We start from the raw sequence: 17478 nt of genomic DNA, 5'->3' as shown, positions 1-17478 counted from the left end.
GAGGAAGTCCCAATCATATTTCTTTACTCTTTTAAATTCCAATATTCCAAGTGCTCCCGGGACTTCCTCCTTCATCTTTCTCATCTTTCGCAGATTTGTAATCCAAGGATCTTCTTCTTTATTTCCTGACAATATGGGCTTCTGATTGATATTTTCCTGTACTTTTTCCATTCCTTCTTTTCTCTCCACCGGTTCCAAAAAAGTCTTTTCTGGTTCAGCTGCAGATTCCTTATCAGACAAATCCTTTATGCATTCAGCAGAGTCGTTTGTTTTGGGATTCAAGGTCATAAGTTCTTTGTTCATAGCCGTACTCTGCTCTTGCAGGATTCCCACGAGAAAAAACATTCTTTCTATTTCTGCCAGTAATTTTCCCTCTGCAGCCATTGTAATGTCTCTTGTTCCCCCTAGGGGGGTTACAGTTGCTTGATAGTCCTTTTCCAACAGCCCATTACTTTGTTGTTTATGACTACGTTGTTTCCAGCCACCTCAGTTCAAAAGCAACACTTTTAGTACAGAGAGTTATTAAATAACAAAGTTCTTAAATTTTAGCCGCCCGTTTGACAGCTCCTTTGACAGCTGTCAAACTCCTTGTTCTTTTTCCTCCGGCTCACACACAGGACGCTCCCGGGTTCGGGAGGGGGGGGTTTACACAAAAGCTTCCAAAACTCCTCACTTTCTCTCCATCACAAAGACTTCTTCTGTCAAACTCATGGAAATATTTTTTATCTAACACCAAAAACAATACTCTCCACCTTAGTCCACCGATCCTTGCTTTAGATCGTTTGTAGATAGGGGGGGTGCGGACTTCCCTTTAGCACATCCCCCGGTTGTACCGAATTCAAAGGTATAGATTTTAAAGTCCAAATTCCATTCTACTCACGGGTTATTTGTTTCCAGTCCGAATTTTGGGAAAAAAGTCAGTGCTGTCCGGCCATGGCTCGCGGCTTCGCTCCACTGAAGTAGCGGTCTACTCTCAGCACCACGCCACTCCCCGTACCCTCTCCGTAGCCTTTAAAAAGGCTCTTCGTGGGTCAGGGAGGGCGCTTAAAGGTGCCCACCGAGTCACCAAGTCCGCAGGCTTCCGCGCCTGCGGTTTCTAAGGGTCCCCGCGTCGCCGGCGCGGTAGGACCTGTCTTCAGTAGAGCCGATTCCCTCCGGAGCTCGGAGGGAATCCGCCATTAGCCGATCACGCTAACCCGGAAGTCTAACAGTACCCCTGCCAAGCGACTGCAAGACTTGTGAATTGGCTAAATGTACATTACCAATTTCCTCTTCGAAAGATATAAACAAGCTTTGATCATTGCAAACGTGCTGAGATGCTCCTGAGTCGATAATAAAAGACTTCCACTTGGCATCTTTAATTCCTTTACGATCTGTTGTCCGAGCATGAAAAGCTCGCGGCTCATTTCTGTCTTTACGGTGCGATGTCGACTGTTGGGCTGACAACCGTGACTGACGAACAGAAACAGGCTTAGGAGTACTTTGCTTTCTTTTGGCTCTGCAGTCCTTTGCAAAATGTCCTTGCTTATTGCAGAACCAACAATGCTTGGCAGCTTTAAATGCAGTTGTATCACCACAAGTTTGCATATGGCGTTCCTCATTCTTTCTGGAAATAGGAGTGCTTATGCCACAAGCCTCCCTTCTATCCAACTCGCCCATTAATCTTGCCGTTACCCCTTCCACAGTTAATTGCGCTGGTGGAACGGCAGATATCTGGCTAGCTATACCATCAAAGTCCTCATTAAGGGAACAAAGAATGATAAAAACATACTGAATATCAGGTATGTCCATGTCCCTTCGAATTAATTCGCCACGTATTGCCTCTAGACGTCTCAAGTGTGCTGCCAAATCACCACCAGGCTGCAACTTAGTCTGGTACAACTGCTTGAAAAATGTCAATGCAGACGCTGACTCTTTTCTAACATGCACTGCTGCAAGACTGTCCCACATTTCTTTGGCAGTTTTCCTATTCCTTATATAGACTACTTGCTGGTCGCTGACTGCCAAATTAATTATCGCCCTGGCTTTCGCATCTCCTTTCGACCAAGCATTTGTTACAGGGTCAGGAGGGTCATCAGTTACATAGGTCCATACTTCTCTAGAGGTCAAAAGCGCCTCCACCCGAAAGGACCATAAACTATAGTTCTCATCTGTTAGCTGTGGAAAGACCAGAGCCTTCTCAGCTTCTGGAACCCGGTCAACCATTCTGGAACTCTTCCAGACCCACAGAACTACGCTAACAGGAGAAGGAGTTTGCAAACCTTTCTCAGAGTCCAAAAATATGCAGTCATCCACTCAGCAGCTGGGCCCATAACCAAAACATCCCACGTGAACTGAATGGGCTTTTAAAAGCGGCATGTGATATTGCATAGTGGGCGTCTTCTGTTCAAAGAAGAAAAGGCAGATAAAATAAAAGCCTACTGGGTATGCCAAAGCCTATGTGCAGGTCTAAATTAGATCTTTGGATCCAGGCCACTTTAAAGTGCAATCTAGACATACCTTAAGATAGCAGTGGGCATCTGTGGTACTTTGGACATTGTTGGGCACCAACTCCCCAGTATCCCAGGCAGCATGGCCACTTTTCAGGGACAATGGGAACTGTAGTCCTATGACACCTGGGGGACCATAGGTACCACGGCTCCAATGTATAGTGTGCATGTTCCGAAGATAATATTTATGGTTCAAGCCACACATACAATTATAAAGCAAATAGAAATGGCTTGCAGTTTTCCTTCCTTTCTCATGCATTTCTTAAGAATGTAAGGAGACCACCCAACATCCCACCCCTGCTGAATCAGAACAAAAGCGTGACACATTTGTGCTGGAAGTGAGTCTTTCCTCTTTATGCATTAATTACCCCATTGTGTTTGGAGTTATCACTAACTTAATTTCATTTTTTAAAACACACCCACCCAGCCAGCAATAACATTATTCCTTCACTGTTGCATGGTAAACTAAATATCTTTCTAAGCCTCCTAGAAGGCAAGGCATCTTTTTGTAAAACAAAAATCCTTGCTTTTGTTTGAAAAGTTCAAGAAGAGAGTCACTGTAGACCGCATTTCTTCTCAATACAGAAAGGCTCAACTTGAGGTGCTGTTTAATGAGTCACTTTAAAAATATTATATATAAACTTGTACTAGCTGCTACATAATGCAGCTTTCATTAAGAAGCCCTTCAATCCCTTGCCACCAAATGTCATTGTCTTCTTGATAAATAAAATATATATGAATGCTGAACTAATGCCAAAGGCATTTTGCCACTTCATTTGCTACAAATCAAAAAGCTGAGGAATTGACATTTCTGTCCTTATTGAACATCTTTCAGAAAGTCCACACAAATTTATTTTAGAAACTTACATCAAAAGCATGCTGAGTCCATAGATTCCTTTGGCATTTCAAAGTAATGAATTCAGAATTCTGGAGAACATCTTTGGAACTAAAGTTAACATTAACACCTGAAGCTTCCTTGAAAGGTTTCTCTTCCCAGGATGCAACTTGCATGCCAATAATTTATCCTGAAAAGGTCTTTGAGGTTTTTGATATTTTAGCAAATACGTAGGAAGCATGATATCACATCCACAAAAGCAAAACTAGAAAGGGAAGGGAAGGAAAAGAAGAAGAGCTGTTCGTTTTTAAAAGGAGAAGCGTTAAATGTAATGGAAAGGTTGAGTCTTTTGAGCTGACAGGCCCAGGTGGTATTTGTAATTGAAAACTTGCTGCAAGGATTTGTAATGCAAGCCTCAGTGAACAAAAGCTATTATGGGGTGATGGCTGTGTTTTGTGTTGTTTTTCTCTCATTATAAGCTATTTTTAAACGGTGTGTGTGTGTCCCTGTGTTTCCAGATACTAAACGCTGGTATTCTAGTACTGAAATCTCCCCATACTATTCTTTGCTGAAAAGCCCACCGGTTCTTGTCTGGTAGACAAAGTGCCTTGCACTTAGAGATACTCAAAAGGATAGCTGCATCTAGCCCTTTAATAAATAAATATCAGCAGAGTAGCTCAATTAAAGTGACGTTCAGGCCAGAAGTAAGACAGAAATGCTCCTCGGTTCATATTCCTTTTAATTATTTATACAATTCTGACCATGATTCATTTTTGCATCCAAAGTCTTTTCTCTTCATAATATGTTATTTCTGCGGCTAGAAAGGTGTGGGGAATGAGCACCATATTTCTTCCAGCAGCAGTACTGTTCAGAATCGGAAATACATTTTTGGCTCAGTCTCTGTCAATGCATAACGTAGCAGCACCTTTAAAGAAGAAGAAGAAGAAGAAGAAGAAGAAGAAGAAGAAGAAGAAGAAGAGCTTGATCAAACAACTTGGTTTAATGCTAGAATCGAGTAATCTGAGGTGTCTCATTGTTTTTCACTATTACTTATAGCTCGGTGAGCTTGTTGGAGTCACCTGCCAGAGCGAGAGGGCAATCCTCCCACTAGAACTTGGGATCTCTACACCTCGCATAGCCTAGGGAGATTTCAGGAAGGGGCAGGCTAGCAGCACTCCCTTTAATAAAAGGACAGGCCCCCATTTCATCCGGCCTTCTTCCAACACTCCTTCCCCGCATATGTACTGCAAACTTCCATAGCCCTCCCTCCCTTAGTTTAGAGCAGGGTTTCCCAAACTTGGGCCTCCAGTTGCTTTTGGACTACAATTCCCATCATCCTTGACCACTGGTCCTGCTAGCTAGGGATGATGGGAGTTGTAGTCCAACAACAGCTGGAGAACCAAGTTTGGGAAACCCTGGTTTAGAGGCTCCCACAGAGGCTTCCCTGGTTTACAGGGCCAGAAATGAACTTAACTCTCAGCTGCAATTTGCCCTTGTTTGGGAAGTTTTCACCTTTCTCTCAAGGGCAGCCAGTGTCTGTTAGCTCCCTTATCTTCATTGTCACAGCTTGGGCAGAAATGGCATTGAATAGGGTATAAGTAAAAGGGGAGGCTTCCTTAAGGGACCTTGAGGGGTGAACAGCCCCCCACCCTAGCTCAAGTGGGACAGGTCTAGTCAGAAATCAACTTAAGTTATTAGCAGCCCCAGTCTCATTGTTTTGTGCCATGTTGGATCATTGGTGTGTGGCTGCCCCCCCCCCGACTTTGGTGATTAAGGTTGGACTTCAGGTCAGATCCTGTCCTGATGCCATGCCAGCCTCACCTATTTCTGTTAGTCAATAAATTTGTGGCCAGTTTCATCCATACTCATCTCCTGGTTTGGAGGGTGGCAACAAGAAAACAGCCTTTTCTGTGGTGGCTCCCCAATTGTGGAATGCTCTCCTCAGAGAAGCTCGCCTGGTGCCATCATTACATGTCTTTAGACATCAGGCAAAAGCATTCCTCTTTAGTCAGGCCTGTGGCTATTAGATAATCCATAGCCTGTGAAAGTGTGGGGGATAGGACTGTTGTTATTATGATTATTTTACCATTAGGCTGTCTGTCAGTATGCTCTTTACTATTTTTTTTATTACATTTTTATCATTTATGTCTTTTAATGTGTTTCTAATTTCGTACACCACCCCAAGATCTTTTGATAATGAGTGGTATATAAATGGAAAGAATAATAATGAGAATTTTCCTTGCACTCTCACCTGGCTTTGAAGGGGGCTGCCACAGTAAATGCCCTACAATGGTGTAGTTTCCTTGCCCTCCCATTCTTGTTCTGAAGACTATACAAATTCTGGAAACTCCAAAAAGAATGCAGTTTTTATTATATCTGTAGCCCCATTCTCACTGAGATGATAAACCCATGTCTTGGCTAAATCCCTTCAGGTGGAAACCTCACATGATAGAATGCCTCTCCATACAGAAATACTGCCGGCGCATTGAAAATGATGTGTCAGGGAGCACAGACCTAGCTTAGCCTTCTATCTGACATGGTAGTTTTCTGTATGTAGGATTTGTGTTTGTGAGGCAGCATTCCATCAGTGTAAACACATTTTCATATTACCAGATCTTTAATAGAATATGCTATTTGATATATGGAAGGAAGTGTGGAAATGTACGGTTTAATAAAGAAAAGCTATCACTCATTTTTTAGAAGAAAAGGCCATCTATAGTATTTCCCTTTATCATTCCCTAGCGTAATAGCACATCAAACCAAAACAGCTTCAAATAATAAACAGCACTGCTGTTAACTTGCAATTCCACTGATTATGAGTTTTCTTCTCATAATAAATGAGAAAAAATGATGTCCACAGATGAACCAAGTGTTGCTGATTGATACTTATTGTTACCAGGCCTAGAAATTTCTAGGTGCTGTTCAGAAATTAAAAGACAGCACAAGTTCTGTCAGTAGGCTTACTTAATTAATAAACATGACACAAAAAGGATGGAAAGGGAAGCATCTAGGTGGAGTGTTTTAATTGATTAATGTCCCAATTAAAGTGATTAAAGCATGTAGCAGTTCAAGATTACCGGTATCTGTGCTAAACTGTTTGTGTATATTCTACCAATTTTCTCACTTGAGTGTCAGTGATGTGTGAATTTCCCACCTAGATTGTCACATTACAATTTAGTACTGATTGTTTATTTTTAAAAAAGTTTTGTATACTGCCCTTTACCATTTGGCCTCAGAGCAGCTGCAGCAATAAAAAATATAAAAACAGAATACAGGGCAAATATAATAAACATAATTTTATAACTCCAACAAACAGAAGAAAAGAAGAAATCACTCAAACCTCGTTGCAGATGGATTGGCATTCTGGAAAATGCAATGCAATTTTTTTTTATGAATGATGGTGGCAGATAACCCTGTCCCTCCAGTCTGGCTTAGTAGGCACAGAGAATCAGTTTAGGGCTTCCAATTCAAGATGAATATTTCACATGCCCTGCAGTCTAGGTGCACTTTGAAGTAAGTCCTTCTGAGTAAGCCCTATTGGAGCTTATTTCCTAGCAAGTGTACATAGTAGGAGTGGTGAACATGGTGTCCTCACTATGTTGGCAACAACTCCTTTTAGCGTGGCTAATTGTGAGGGATGATGGGAATTGTAGTTCAACAACTTCTAGAGGGAGGTATGTTCGCTACCCTGGTGCACAAAATTGCATCCTTAGTTGACTGTTGATTATTGTTATTTTGCTTGTAGATGGCCCAAAACTCTGGCTGGTGTAATTGCTTACCACCCATGTCTTCAGTATTCTGTCAATCCAGCTTCCCTCTTGAACGCAGCAGAAGAGTCAAAAGCATGGCGTAAGTGTAATCGCACAGGTCGGTGGGCTGAAGAAAGCTATTCTGAATGTCCTTACTCACAAGAAGCTACTCAAGTCCTTCATGCTTTTAGTCAGGTAAAATGACACCAATTGTTATGCATAGAGCATACTGTAGATGTTGCACATCTCTTATCAGCACACTGCACAGAAATAGAAGTTTACTTCTTTGTTATCTAAGGTATATTTCAAGGACAGGATCGGCAATATGCTTGGAGTATCTAAGTTCTACAAATATTCTAGGTTTGAACAAGGAAAGTCAGAAGTGTTTATTATATAGATCAGGAGAGGGGAAAGACCGCTCCTTACCTTCACGAGAGCCTCCATTCAAGCTGCCCAATCATGGGTGGTTCGGGGGAAATGTCTGAGGGACCCTACTCTCTCCACTGCTTCCAGTTGGATTCACTCCCTGAGCATTAATAGGAGATGCGATCAGCCCCTGGCAGCTCATTCAGAGCCAATTTTCCCACCCTCCCACGCTAAGCTATATATAATGAGTTGCACAATGGCAGGTTGCCAGGTCATGCTCATGGCTTTGCTATGGAAGAACTCAGTCGCTATTTCGGGGCCAGGCAAGAATTTTCCCTCAATCCAATTGACACTGGCTGGGGTGGGTGGGTGTTTGTCGACCACATAGCAGTCGTCACTACTTGATGGCTGGTAAGACATTGGGTTGGATCCTTAGCCAGAGGGGGATCACACTCTACCACAGCAAGTGACAGGATACCCCATTAAAGGAGTCAGTGGGGATGGTGGTTCTGTCCAGATACGCTGATGGGAACCAAAGGGCCATAGCACCCCCCAGGATGGTGCTGCTGAAGGGATCGCCCCAATTTGATGTATGTCATAGGGCAACCCCAATAATCAGCTAGCAGACGGGTTGGTTGATTCCAGATACATACTCAATGCCTACACCAAACCTACTTACATCTGTAATCAATAAAGTTGTGGTTGGCTTTTATCCCATCATGGCTGTCCTGTGTGTCATTGCTTTCTTTGAATTCCTGGCCTGGCAGAGGGCTTAGTGAACCTGGGCCTGCAAACTTTGGCCTTCCAGATGTTGTTGAGCTATGACTCCCCTCACCCCTGGCCATTGGTTGTGTTTACTAGGACTGATGGAAGTTGTTCACCAGCATCTGGAGGGCCAAAGTTTCCCCACTCCTGTTCTAGATTCAGGCAAACTAGTGAAGCAGGATCAGTACTAGTGGCACCAAGGTGTAAAAGTTACCTGATGACTTAACTGTGCACAGCCTTGTTTGTAGCAAGTATTTTACCCTGTAAAGGGCTGAAGATTGAGACTGAATTTTTGCAGGAATTACATTTTTCATCTGTAAGACTGAATTTGTTTATTTTTTAAAGTGCAACTGGGGTTAAACATTTGGCTGTGTTTTATAGGCAGCATTTTTTTTTGTATTCTATTTCCAGATGCATCTTAACTCCACCAATGCACTTGAATTTTCCCATCAGCTTGCAACCTACACAAGAGATGCTGCCAACTTTTCAGATAAGGAGGACATTATCTATTTGGCTTACATGCTGGAAAAGCTAATCATATATATGGATGAAATAAAAGATGTAAGATACTGTCTTACTAATGAATATGTGACTGTTGGATGCTGAAAAACAAAGAACAGAAGCATAATCTTAAATTTAGTAGCAAATACCCAGCAGTAAATTTCTGTATTTTAAGAGACAAAAGTTGTGGCTTTTCAACCAGATACTTCAAGTATGCACATTCTTAATCTCATTTGAATTAGAATTTTTTTTTCAGTACAACAATAATTATATAGGGTTAATTATATCCAATTATAATTATATTCAGTGCTATACAAACACTATTCCACTTCTATACAAACACCATTCCACTTGTTTAAATGGGCTTCTTCTCCTTCCATACCCCCAAAATTTACTCCAGAGGATTCCTCATTCTTCTGGAGCAGATTTTCAGGATACATAGAGGGCTGCAGGACAGATTATGGTTAGGGTAGTTACTACTGGTGGGAAAAGGCTGCCTCTTTCAGACCTTGTGCTTGCCTCCCAGATGCTGTGTCTAGTTACAGCTGGAAACAAGATGCTGGACCTAATACCCCATTGTCTGGATCTAGTGTGTGTGTGTAGGTGGTCCTTTTGTTCTGTTTTATACAGAGCTTCTTCACTAAGGTTGAAATGAAGGCAGTTCTTGAAATATCACAAGAGTTCTAATCCTATTTAGTATTATTGCCGTGAGCAATATTTTGGCTGCAAGCTGGTATGATGTGCTTCATATATTTTGATACTTCTAGACATCTGCTTTCTCCAACATTCACGGTGCCTTCATAGGGAATTGACACAGTGACCCAAAGTGGGCATGCATTCCCCATAGTTTACAAAGGGGGGGAAAAGAGGATCAGTACCAAACCCAAAGAGGAAAAAAGACGCAAGGCCTCAACATGGTATTAAAAAACCTTACAAAGTAGTGAAATGCTTAACACATCTTAGTGAAAACCTTCGGGGGCACTAAAAGAACGATGACAATCTACATCAGGCATGGGGAACCTTTGGCTCTCCAGATATTGCTGAACTACAACACCCAGCATCCCAAACCATTGGACATGCTTATTAAGGCTGATGGGAATTTTAGTTCAGCAACCTCTGGAGAACCATAGGTTTCCCACTCCTGGTACGCATAGTCACTATATGTAGTAGCACAACCCATATCTCAAGTTGTATTTGACCTCACAACTGAAGTGGGACACTAGCAATTTATTTACTACTACAATTTATTTACAATTTAAAACGGAGATCCTGCACAAAAACAGGAGCCCCCCCCCCCACTTCATCCTCATGGAGGGCAATGGGAAGAACAACTGGGAGAGGGATGTTAGTTGCTTATCCCCACTATCCCCTCTGTCACGTTTACTTAGCTTGGAAAAAGAACACATGGAGTGGGATTAGATTGCATCTGTAGTCAGGGCAGGGGCTGGAAGAGGAACAAATCACTGGTAAAGCACTCATAGCACGATATACTTTATGTCAATGGAACATTATTGCTTGGGCTCATATAATTCTGAAACAGTTTTGACTTTATAGTCACTGACTTGGGGACAGGCTTATCCATAAGAAATCAATTTTGTCTTATAGCCAGAATACAGGATTAAGGTTGATGCTCTAAGAACTAGTAATTCCTGAAATGCTCACTAGACCAGTTAAATGCAGCTGCTTTCAATTGTGCTTTTATGTCATTGTTGTGCAGTAGTCAAATACTTTGCACTATGTCTCTCCCCCCCCCTTCCTTCCTACCAGCTTGCAGATGCCGTAGTTGAGATTGCCAGCAATATAATGCTGGTAAATGACCATGTATTATGGATGGCACAAAAGGAAGATAAAGCTTGTACTAGGATTGTACAGTGTGTGGAACATATTGCAAATCAAACTCTGACCAGTAACACACAGGTCATATCAAAGGTATTTCTTGAGATTTATTTGTGGCTTTTTGGTATGGAAAAGGTGGGAGTAGGAGGGAGAAGCAGAGAGGGGTGGAGGGGATCTGGGTATGCGTACAGCATTGGTTTATATCTCAACTGATTTTGTAGCACCCAATGAATGTTTTCTTATGAGCTGGTGTTCATCATCAGGACTTAGAAATGACTCAGTAATAACTTACTCCCTTTTTTTACCACTACCACCATGGTGTGACTGATAATCTATATTAGATAAATGATTGATCCATATTTTTTGGGCTGTCACAACACACAACTTTAAAACTTAATAGTAGTAGTAATCTGATTCTGAGTAACGTAGAGAAAGAAGGAGTCTGAAGCCACCAACCGAGAGTAATTACTTGGGATTAGTTATTTCTGAGAGTGATATACTTTAATGTAGAGGTGGAATAGGGCTAGATTTCAAGTTTGTCGCATCTACTTTGATTTTTGAATATATTTTTTTACTAAAACCCCAAGATCTACAATTGAGCCAGGTGCAAAAGGCATAACCATTTTTAAAAAACAAAACACAGGGTACCTCTGAGCATATTCTGAACCTAGGAAGGTATTTCCAGTGCCAGAACTTAACTGACCTCAAAGTCCTTTCACACAAAAACTACTACTGACTACCTTTCTTCATTTAAATAGCCTAATTTAAGCGAGAAGAGTAGTTTTGTTCCTGCTGCTGTTAAACAATTTAGAGTCACAAACCTTTGCAAGTCTACCGCAAATCACCCAGAAAACGAATAGTAGGTTTGCTTTCTGCCCACTCCTGCCTTTAACCAGTTGTTTTAAACCAGTGGTTCCCAATTTGTGGTCTGCAGACTCCAGGGGGTCTGTGATACATATCCAGCTACTGTCCAGGACATCCCATTTTGCAGGGCACCCAAAAACATGCAAGTCATTAGACCCAGACAGGAGTGGCCTGATTTTGTGTTGGGACATGATGGAGGATATAGTGACACCATTCACATAACAAAAACTACCACAGAGATATCAACATTTTCAAAAGTAGGGAGTCCGTGGCTTGGCTTTTGAAAACAGGGGTCTGCAGTACTTAGCTATTTGGGAACCACTGATCTAAACTATTAGATTTCCCTTTTTACTGCTTTTGAATTATTAGAACACACTTTCCCCTAATAAGATGAATCAAATAATAAAGTGACAGTTCAGAATAAAAGCCTCCCAAACCTCAGTTTCTGTTAGAACAGAAAGCATTTCTTGGATTGCGTTGCTTAAGAGAACCATACTTAGGATTTCTAGCTAGTTGTATACGTCAGAATAGTAGTAAAGACATAACTGATGCCATATGGCCATAGCAGAGGATCCATAATCAGATTTAGTTTTGCATTTAGAAGTCAGTTCTTATCTCTGACTACCATGTTTCATGTTACAGCAGGAGATGTTCAGCGAGACTTGATGATAACATGCAAAAACAAATTCTGTTCTAGAAGACAATAGATGCCAATATATGAATGCCAATATATGAAACAACGAATTTGAAACCTAGATAGTTTATCTATTGGAGTCTGCCTTTCACACATCAAAGGAAAGGGAAAACAGAAGTCCTTAGAGCACCTTTCCTGAATGAGCTTCCTATAGTTTGTGCTGTGCTTTTCACATAATAGGGAAGGGCATGTCAATCTCTGACTTTTGTCTTCTGGGTTTCTGAGGGTTTTCCTGTTGTTATTCTGTCTCTCACAGCTACAGTAAACCTACCACTAAAATTATGGACTGGTCATTTCTTCGTTAGAGGGCAAATGGGCAAATTTAGCAGGGGATCAAATCCTTTCCCCCCTCACTGTACATACTGAACAAGAAGTAGCGAGGCTACCTAAAATTAGTGGAATGTCTTCAAGTGGTCAGCAACTTCTTAAAAAGTCTACATTTTGTCATCCAATCTAGGAGAAACAAGAACCTTCTCCTTTGGTTCTGCTAGCTGATGCTTGTGATGTGGCAGGCCTGTGATCATTATTGTGGTCTTCTAAAATCACATGGTTCTGTTCTGCCACCTTCTCTCCCCAAGATGTCTCCCCAAGATATCCTTGATGATATACTGTGATATACTGTGATATACTTCATTGATGCCGGGAGTACCTGGCTGTATCTCTGCTATTTGGAAGGCTCTCTATTATCTGGAAAATTTCCCCTACTGGGAACTATTGGTAGAGCTGATTCACCTTGCATTCCCCTTTCATATTTGCACCTGTTTTGGAAGTCAGTAAATGATTTTCTTTCCTGCTGCAATGTGTGTCCAGCCAGAACTAATGCACAAAAAATGGAACAGAGGCACCTTAATGTTGTTTGATGTTGTATATGTAGTATGCATATACGGCGTAGTTATCCAGAAGCTGATGTTGATATGATAGTAAATGTTTTTAGATGTCAAGTACCACAGGTCATTTTTCTTCTTGTTGTTTAAGGGTATCTATCTCCCTTTGCGGACAATTAGGCAGACTGCTTCTTTGTCTTGATCCTACTTAGCCATTCTTTATGTCCTCCCCCCTTTCTGTAGGCAAATTAGCGTACAGTCAACTTCAACTTGTAAATAAAGCTGTAGACTTCTCTGTGTAGTCTCGTACAATACCAAACAACTGCTGTTCATTTTGGAGGCTAGCCAGCAGCAATTAAGCAAACAGCATCACTGAGACTGTGCTAGTCTCCGTTTCTCTCTTAATATGAAAAGACTATATCTTCTTGAAGATATAAATGATTCCAGCTAATGAAATGAAAACATTTTTTTGACCAGTGCTGTCACTTCACCTCCTCTGTCACCGTTAATCGCTACTTCACATCATGGAACACTAAGAAATGTGTCTTGATTCAAGGAGACCATCCATTTGGCTGTAGATGCTCTAGAGAAACTTGAACTATTCCTTCCTTGACCACATTTAGTTGCCATAGTAATATGATATGAATTATTACTGCCATAGCACTGCGAGATGAAATTTGCCAATCTGAATTCCTGCACATTTCCCATTCATTTCAAAGGTGGTGTGCATCTGACTGTAGGAATCTTGTTAAAACAAACAACTAATGATTGTTAAAATACAATTACTCCAGTTAATATCATTCTTCTCTGTAAATATAAAATTTAAGAAATGAGTTAGGTCCTTGTACATTTAAAAAAGAAGATCCTTGTACGTTTTTAAAAATTAAAAATAGTGTTGCAAGCCTACAAGTTATGTAACTTTATGGGTGCACATGAATGGTGTTTTGTGATGCATTATGTATGTGTGTTTGTGTGTATAGTACAGCTTATGCAAATACGTAATGTAGATTTTATACAAGTTATTGCCTGTAAAAAATATGTTAAAACTACACCAGCTCCTCAAATTTGTTTTGACAGGTTTCTCTTAATATTGCCCTGGAGGCCTTTATGATCAAGCCATCTAGCTTCATGGGGATGACTTGCACTGCCTTCCAGAAAATATCTGCAGATCCAGACAGGTCACTGAGCCGCAACACAGGGAACAGGGAGACAGACCAACGTTTGAATTTTAAGTGCAATGCTGGCAGTCATAGTGCCTCTGTGGTTAATTTCTCTCCAATGGTAAGTGGTATAACCAATGAATACACTGAATTTATACATAAAATAGTTTGCATTTTGCACTGAAGCAATGAGGATAAGTGATCTGAAAGGATGAATTGAACTTCCTTCTGGTTTTGCAAGTGCATTGGCAATATTTCTTACAGAACTGTGTGCGTCCATTTAAGGACACACCCCTAATACTTGATGCTGAATCCTAAATGTTGCATTGGTTGAATGGTGAGAACAATGAAAGTAGTGTGAAAAGCATGTGGGACTTTTTGTGGTATGGAAGTAAACTGGACTGAAATGCCATCAAACCTATGGCTTCCAGCAAAAATAGTTGCAGGCATTCTGATCCTGGCCCAGGGACAAGGTGGACCAAAGTTGATTAAATCCATCTAAGTCTAATTTATGGAGTAAATGTATGATTTACTCGGGGTTCACTTGATTTATTAGGAGTAGTAATATTGAATAACTATATAAATCACATTTTTCTTTTGTCTCAAGTTTATGATTTTGCCAAAGGATGTAGGTATATATTGAATGTATGTAGGAATGGGAATTATCTTTCATTTACTAGAAAGTATATAAAAGCATCCAGATATTGAAAAAGAGTTGCTAGTTGTGAGGGGATTTGCTGCTGTTTGTTCAGCAATTGTTTTATGCAATTTCCTGTTTGTTATGTAATGTTTCCTTAATGATGTATATTGAATGTTTATATGAGGCACTTTTAAAATTTTGTAAAAGGGGGGGTCCATCATATGTTCAGATGATTTGAGCAATGCTAGACAAGTGACAAAGAAATATTAAACCATGTTCAGAAAGGCACTTCTATTTTTTGAAATGTTGCGAATAATATTAGCAGTTCTGTTACTATATATATATATATATATATATATATATATATCCTGAAATAATCTAAGAAAGCTAACAGACATGAGTTCCTTAGTGGGATGTATTATTTGTATTGAATAATGAAGCAGAACAATTAGATTCTGATCCAGTGCTAAATAGAATTTGCATTTGGTTGAGCATGTTATTGAATTTAGAGTGTTCCAAGTTGAAGTTCTTGTTATCCTTGAACGGAATCTTATTTTAATAGGCTTAGTTTTTGAAGTTTTGAAGTATTCTGTGTATTATAGAACATTTCCCAAGCAAATGTTGAAAAGCTGGTTCTGGAACTCCTAAAAATCCTTAAATGTGGTCATCCCTCCTTTACCCTTCTGTGCTTTTCAGTTTCTGAGAGAAATGTGGCGCCCGTTGTTTCAGTGATTACTTTTTAAAAACCCATCTGAAAAGCCACATCTCAGCATTGCGGGATGTGCCATAATAGAACAGCTCTTAACAAGTGAAATACTGCATATATTTTCTGTAATCTTTTACAAAGTATTCAAAATGGTCCTGTTTTTGAGGAGGACGGAATAGCAGATCCTATCCTTGCTACTGATGTTTCTTCATGCTAGTTCAGTTGAATGCAATCTTGGATTAAGATTTTATTTTAATCAACCCTGTGGCACAATGGGCCAATACACCTGGCTGTTTAACCAGGAGGTTGGAGGCTAGAGACCACACAGAGATGGCTGTGGGCAGGATTTGTGCATTGCAAGGGGTTGGACTAGATGACCCTCAGGGTCCCTTCCAATTCTCCAGTTCTATGATTCACTCCATACCTCCCAGGGTTGTTGTGGTGATTAGATGAGGAGGGGGGAACCATGTACATCACCTTGAGAAAAAGGTGGGATGTAAATGAAAGGGGGGGGGAGAAGGAAATGGATTTTAAAAGCAAGCAAACACCCATGCATGTTAAAAACAAGGAAACATTTTATGTCAGGTGCTGTAGGCCCTACGTGGCTTTAGGCAAAGGCAGTAAGGATGGAGGCCCAGTAACTTGGCTGAGCACACAGCACTCTAGTTTGGAGGTGGCACTGCAGTCTCTTCCCTATTGCACCAGTTTCCTTCATTCTCATGTTGCTGTTGCAGGTGGAAATCTTCCCATTTTAGGAGATTGTCCATGTGCCATGGTTAAATGGTTTCACTGGTGCCAGGGACTACAGAAGTAAGAGAGAGAGAAGGTGGGGATGGTCTAGCACTGTGTTGGATGTTCTTTCCACTTTTCTCTCTGCTACGACCTTGTTCTTCAAGCAAGCCACAGAGGCCAATGTCAACCAGCCAGCCAGGGAATTGTGCCATCTCATTTCTAAGTGCTGTTGTGTGTTGTAACCAGAGCAAAACATTTGTTCATATTTTTCAGGTGCAGAAAATTAACATTTTCTCCAAATATGTTTGCCTGCCAAGTACTGATGCCTTTTTCTTTTTCTTATGACAAAGCAAAAATGGAAAACAAGTGATTAGATTCCCTTCCTACCCAAGAACATGCCAGGCATCTTATCTTAACCTATGGCAGAACATTTTGTTTGAATAAAACCTTGGCAGTATATCACTATATAAAGAGCTTTAGCAAAGTTTAATCTTTTCTTCCATGTTTTTGCCCATGTTTGTTGAAAACGTCCAAGCCAAATTTTTGGCCAGGCTTGAATTGTCATGACTTGTTTCAGTGAACTAAATATTTTGCAGGTGAAATTTTCAGAAAAGTACAACAATAGCCCTGTTTTTGGTTCCATAATTGAAAAGGTAAAGTTTAATTCAGAATATTCAATTAAACTGGAATCCATGTTATGCCTTGCTGCTATAGCAGGTCTTCTTAAAGTACGTGAAACAGTTATGTTTGCATAATTTCATAATTCATTGATTTTCTAACTGTTCTCATGGGGGGGGGTCCATTTATCTCAGAGTCACCACACATGCAAAATTAGTTTTATCAAAATACTGAATTAGAAAAATCTTATTATTTCCTTATGATAAAAACAAAACCAAAGGAACACGAAAGCTGCATAAAAAGAAAATGAAAAGTGGCAGAAAGGGCAAATGTTTGTTTCAGTAACAAAGTATTCCTTTTGTTGGCGATCCGTGTGAAAAGCTCTGAATTGCATTTATTGAAAAACAGAAACAAAAACTTTTACACAATAGTTTCCCATTGTGGGGGAGGTGATTCTGACATTGTTATATGCTTCTTGGATGACGTCTTCAACTAAACACCTGCAGGTGGCAATGGCTACTTATCTGGTCCCAGGGTGGGCGGCAGTTGGGGCCCATCACAGGCTTCCTCCGATTTCCCCAGAGCTGATAAAATGTCTCTTTTGCAGCTAGCCGTTAGATCCATCCCTGGCCGGCTGCTGTGGATGGCGGGATATTCTGCCTAAACCATAAAATTTGAACTGCTCAATCAGGGGCAGGC

General features: G+C 40.7%; 1 protein-coding gene across 1 annotated transcript in view; it reads left to right on the top strand.

The window, feature by feature from the left end:
* The window catches only part of ADGRA1 (adhesion G protein-coupled receptor A1), a 336089-nt gene that overhangs the window by 156362 nt on the left and 162249 nt on the right, over positions 1–17478 (top strand). Inside the window, exons 9-12 of the mRNA XM_079978410.1 lie at positions 7070–7268; positions 8616–8765; positions 10473–10634; positions 14001–14204. Coding sequence (XP_079834536.1) covers positions 7070–7268; positions 8616–8765; positions 10473–10634; positions 14001–14204 — 715 coding nt within the window. The remainder of the gene's footprint in view (positions 1–7069; positions 7269–8615; positions 8766–10472; positions 10635–14000; positions 14205–17478) is intronic.

Source organism: Podarcis cretensis, assembly GCF_951804945.1.
Source record: "Podarcis cretensis genome assembly, chromosome: 5".
Classification (NCBI taxonomy): Eukaryota; Metazoa; Chordata; class Lepidosauria; order Squamata; family Lacertidae; genus Podarcis; species Podarcis cretensis.
This window is presented reverse-complemented; position numbering and strand designations above follow the sequence as displayed.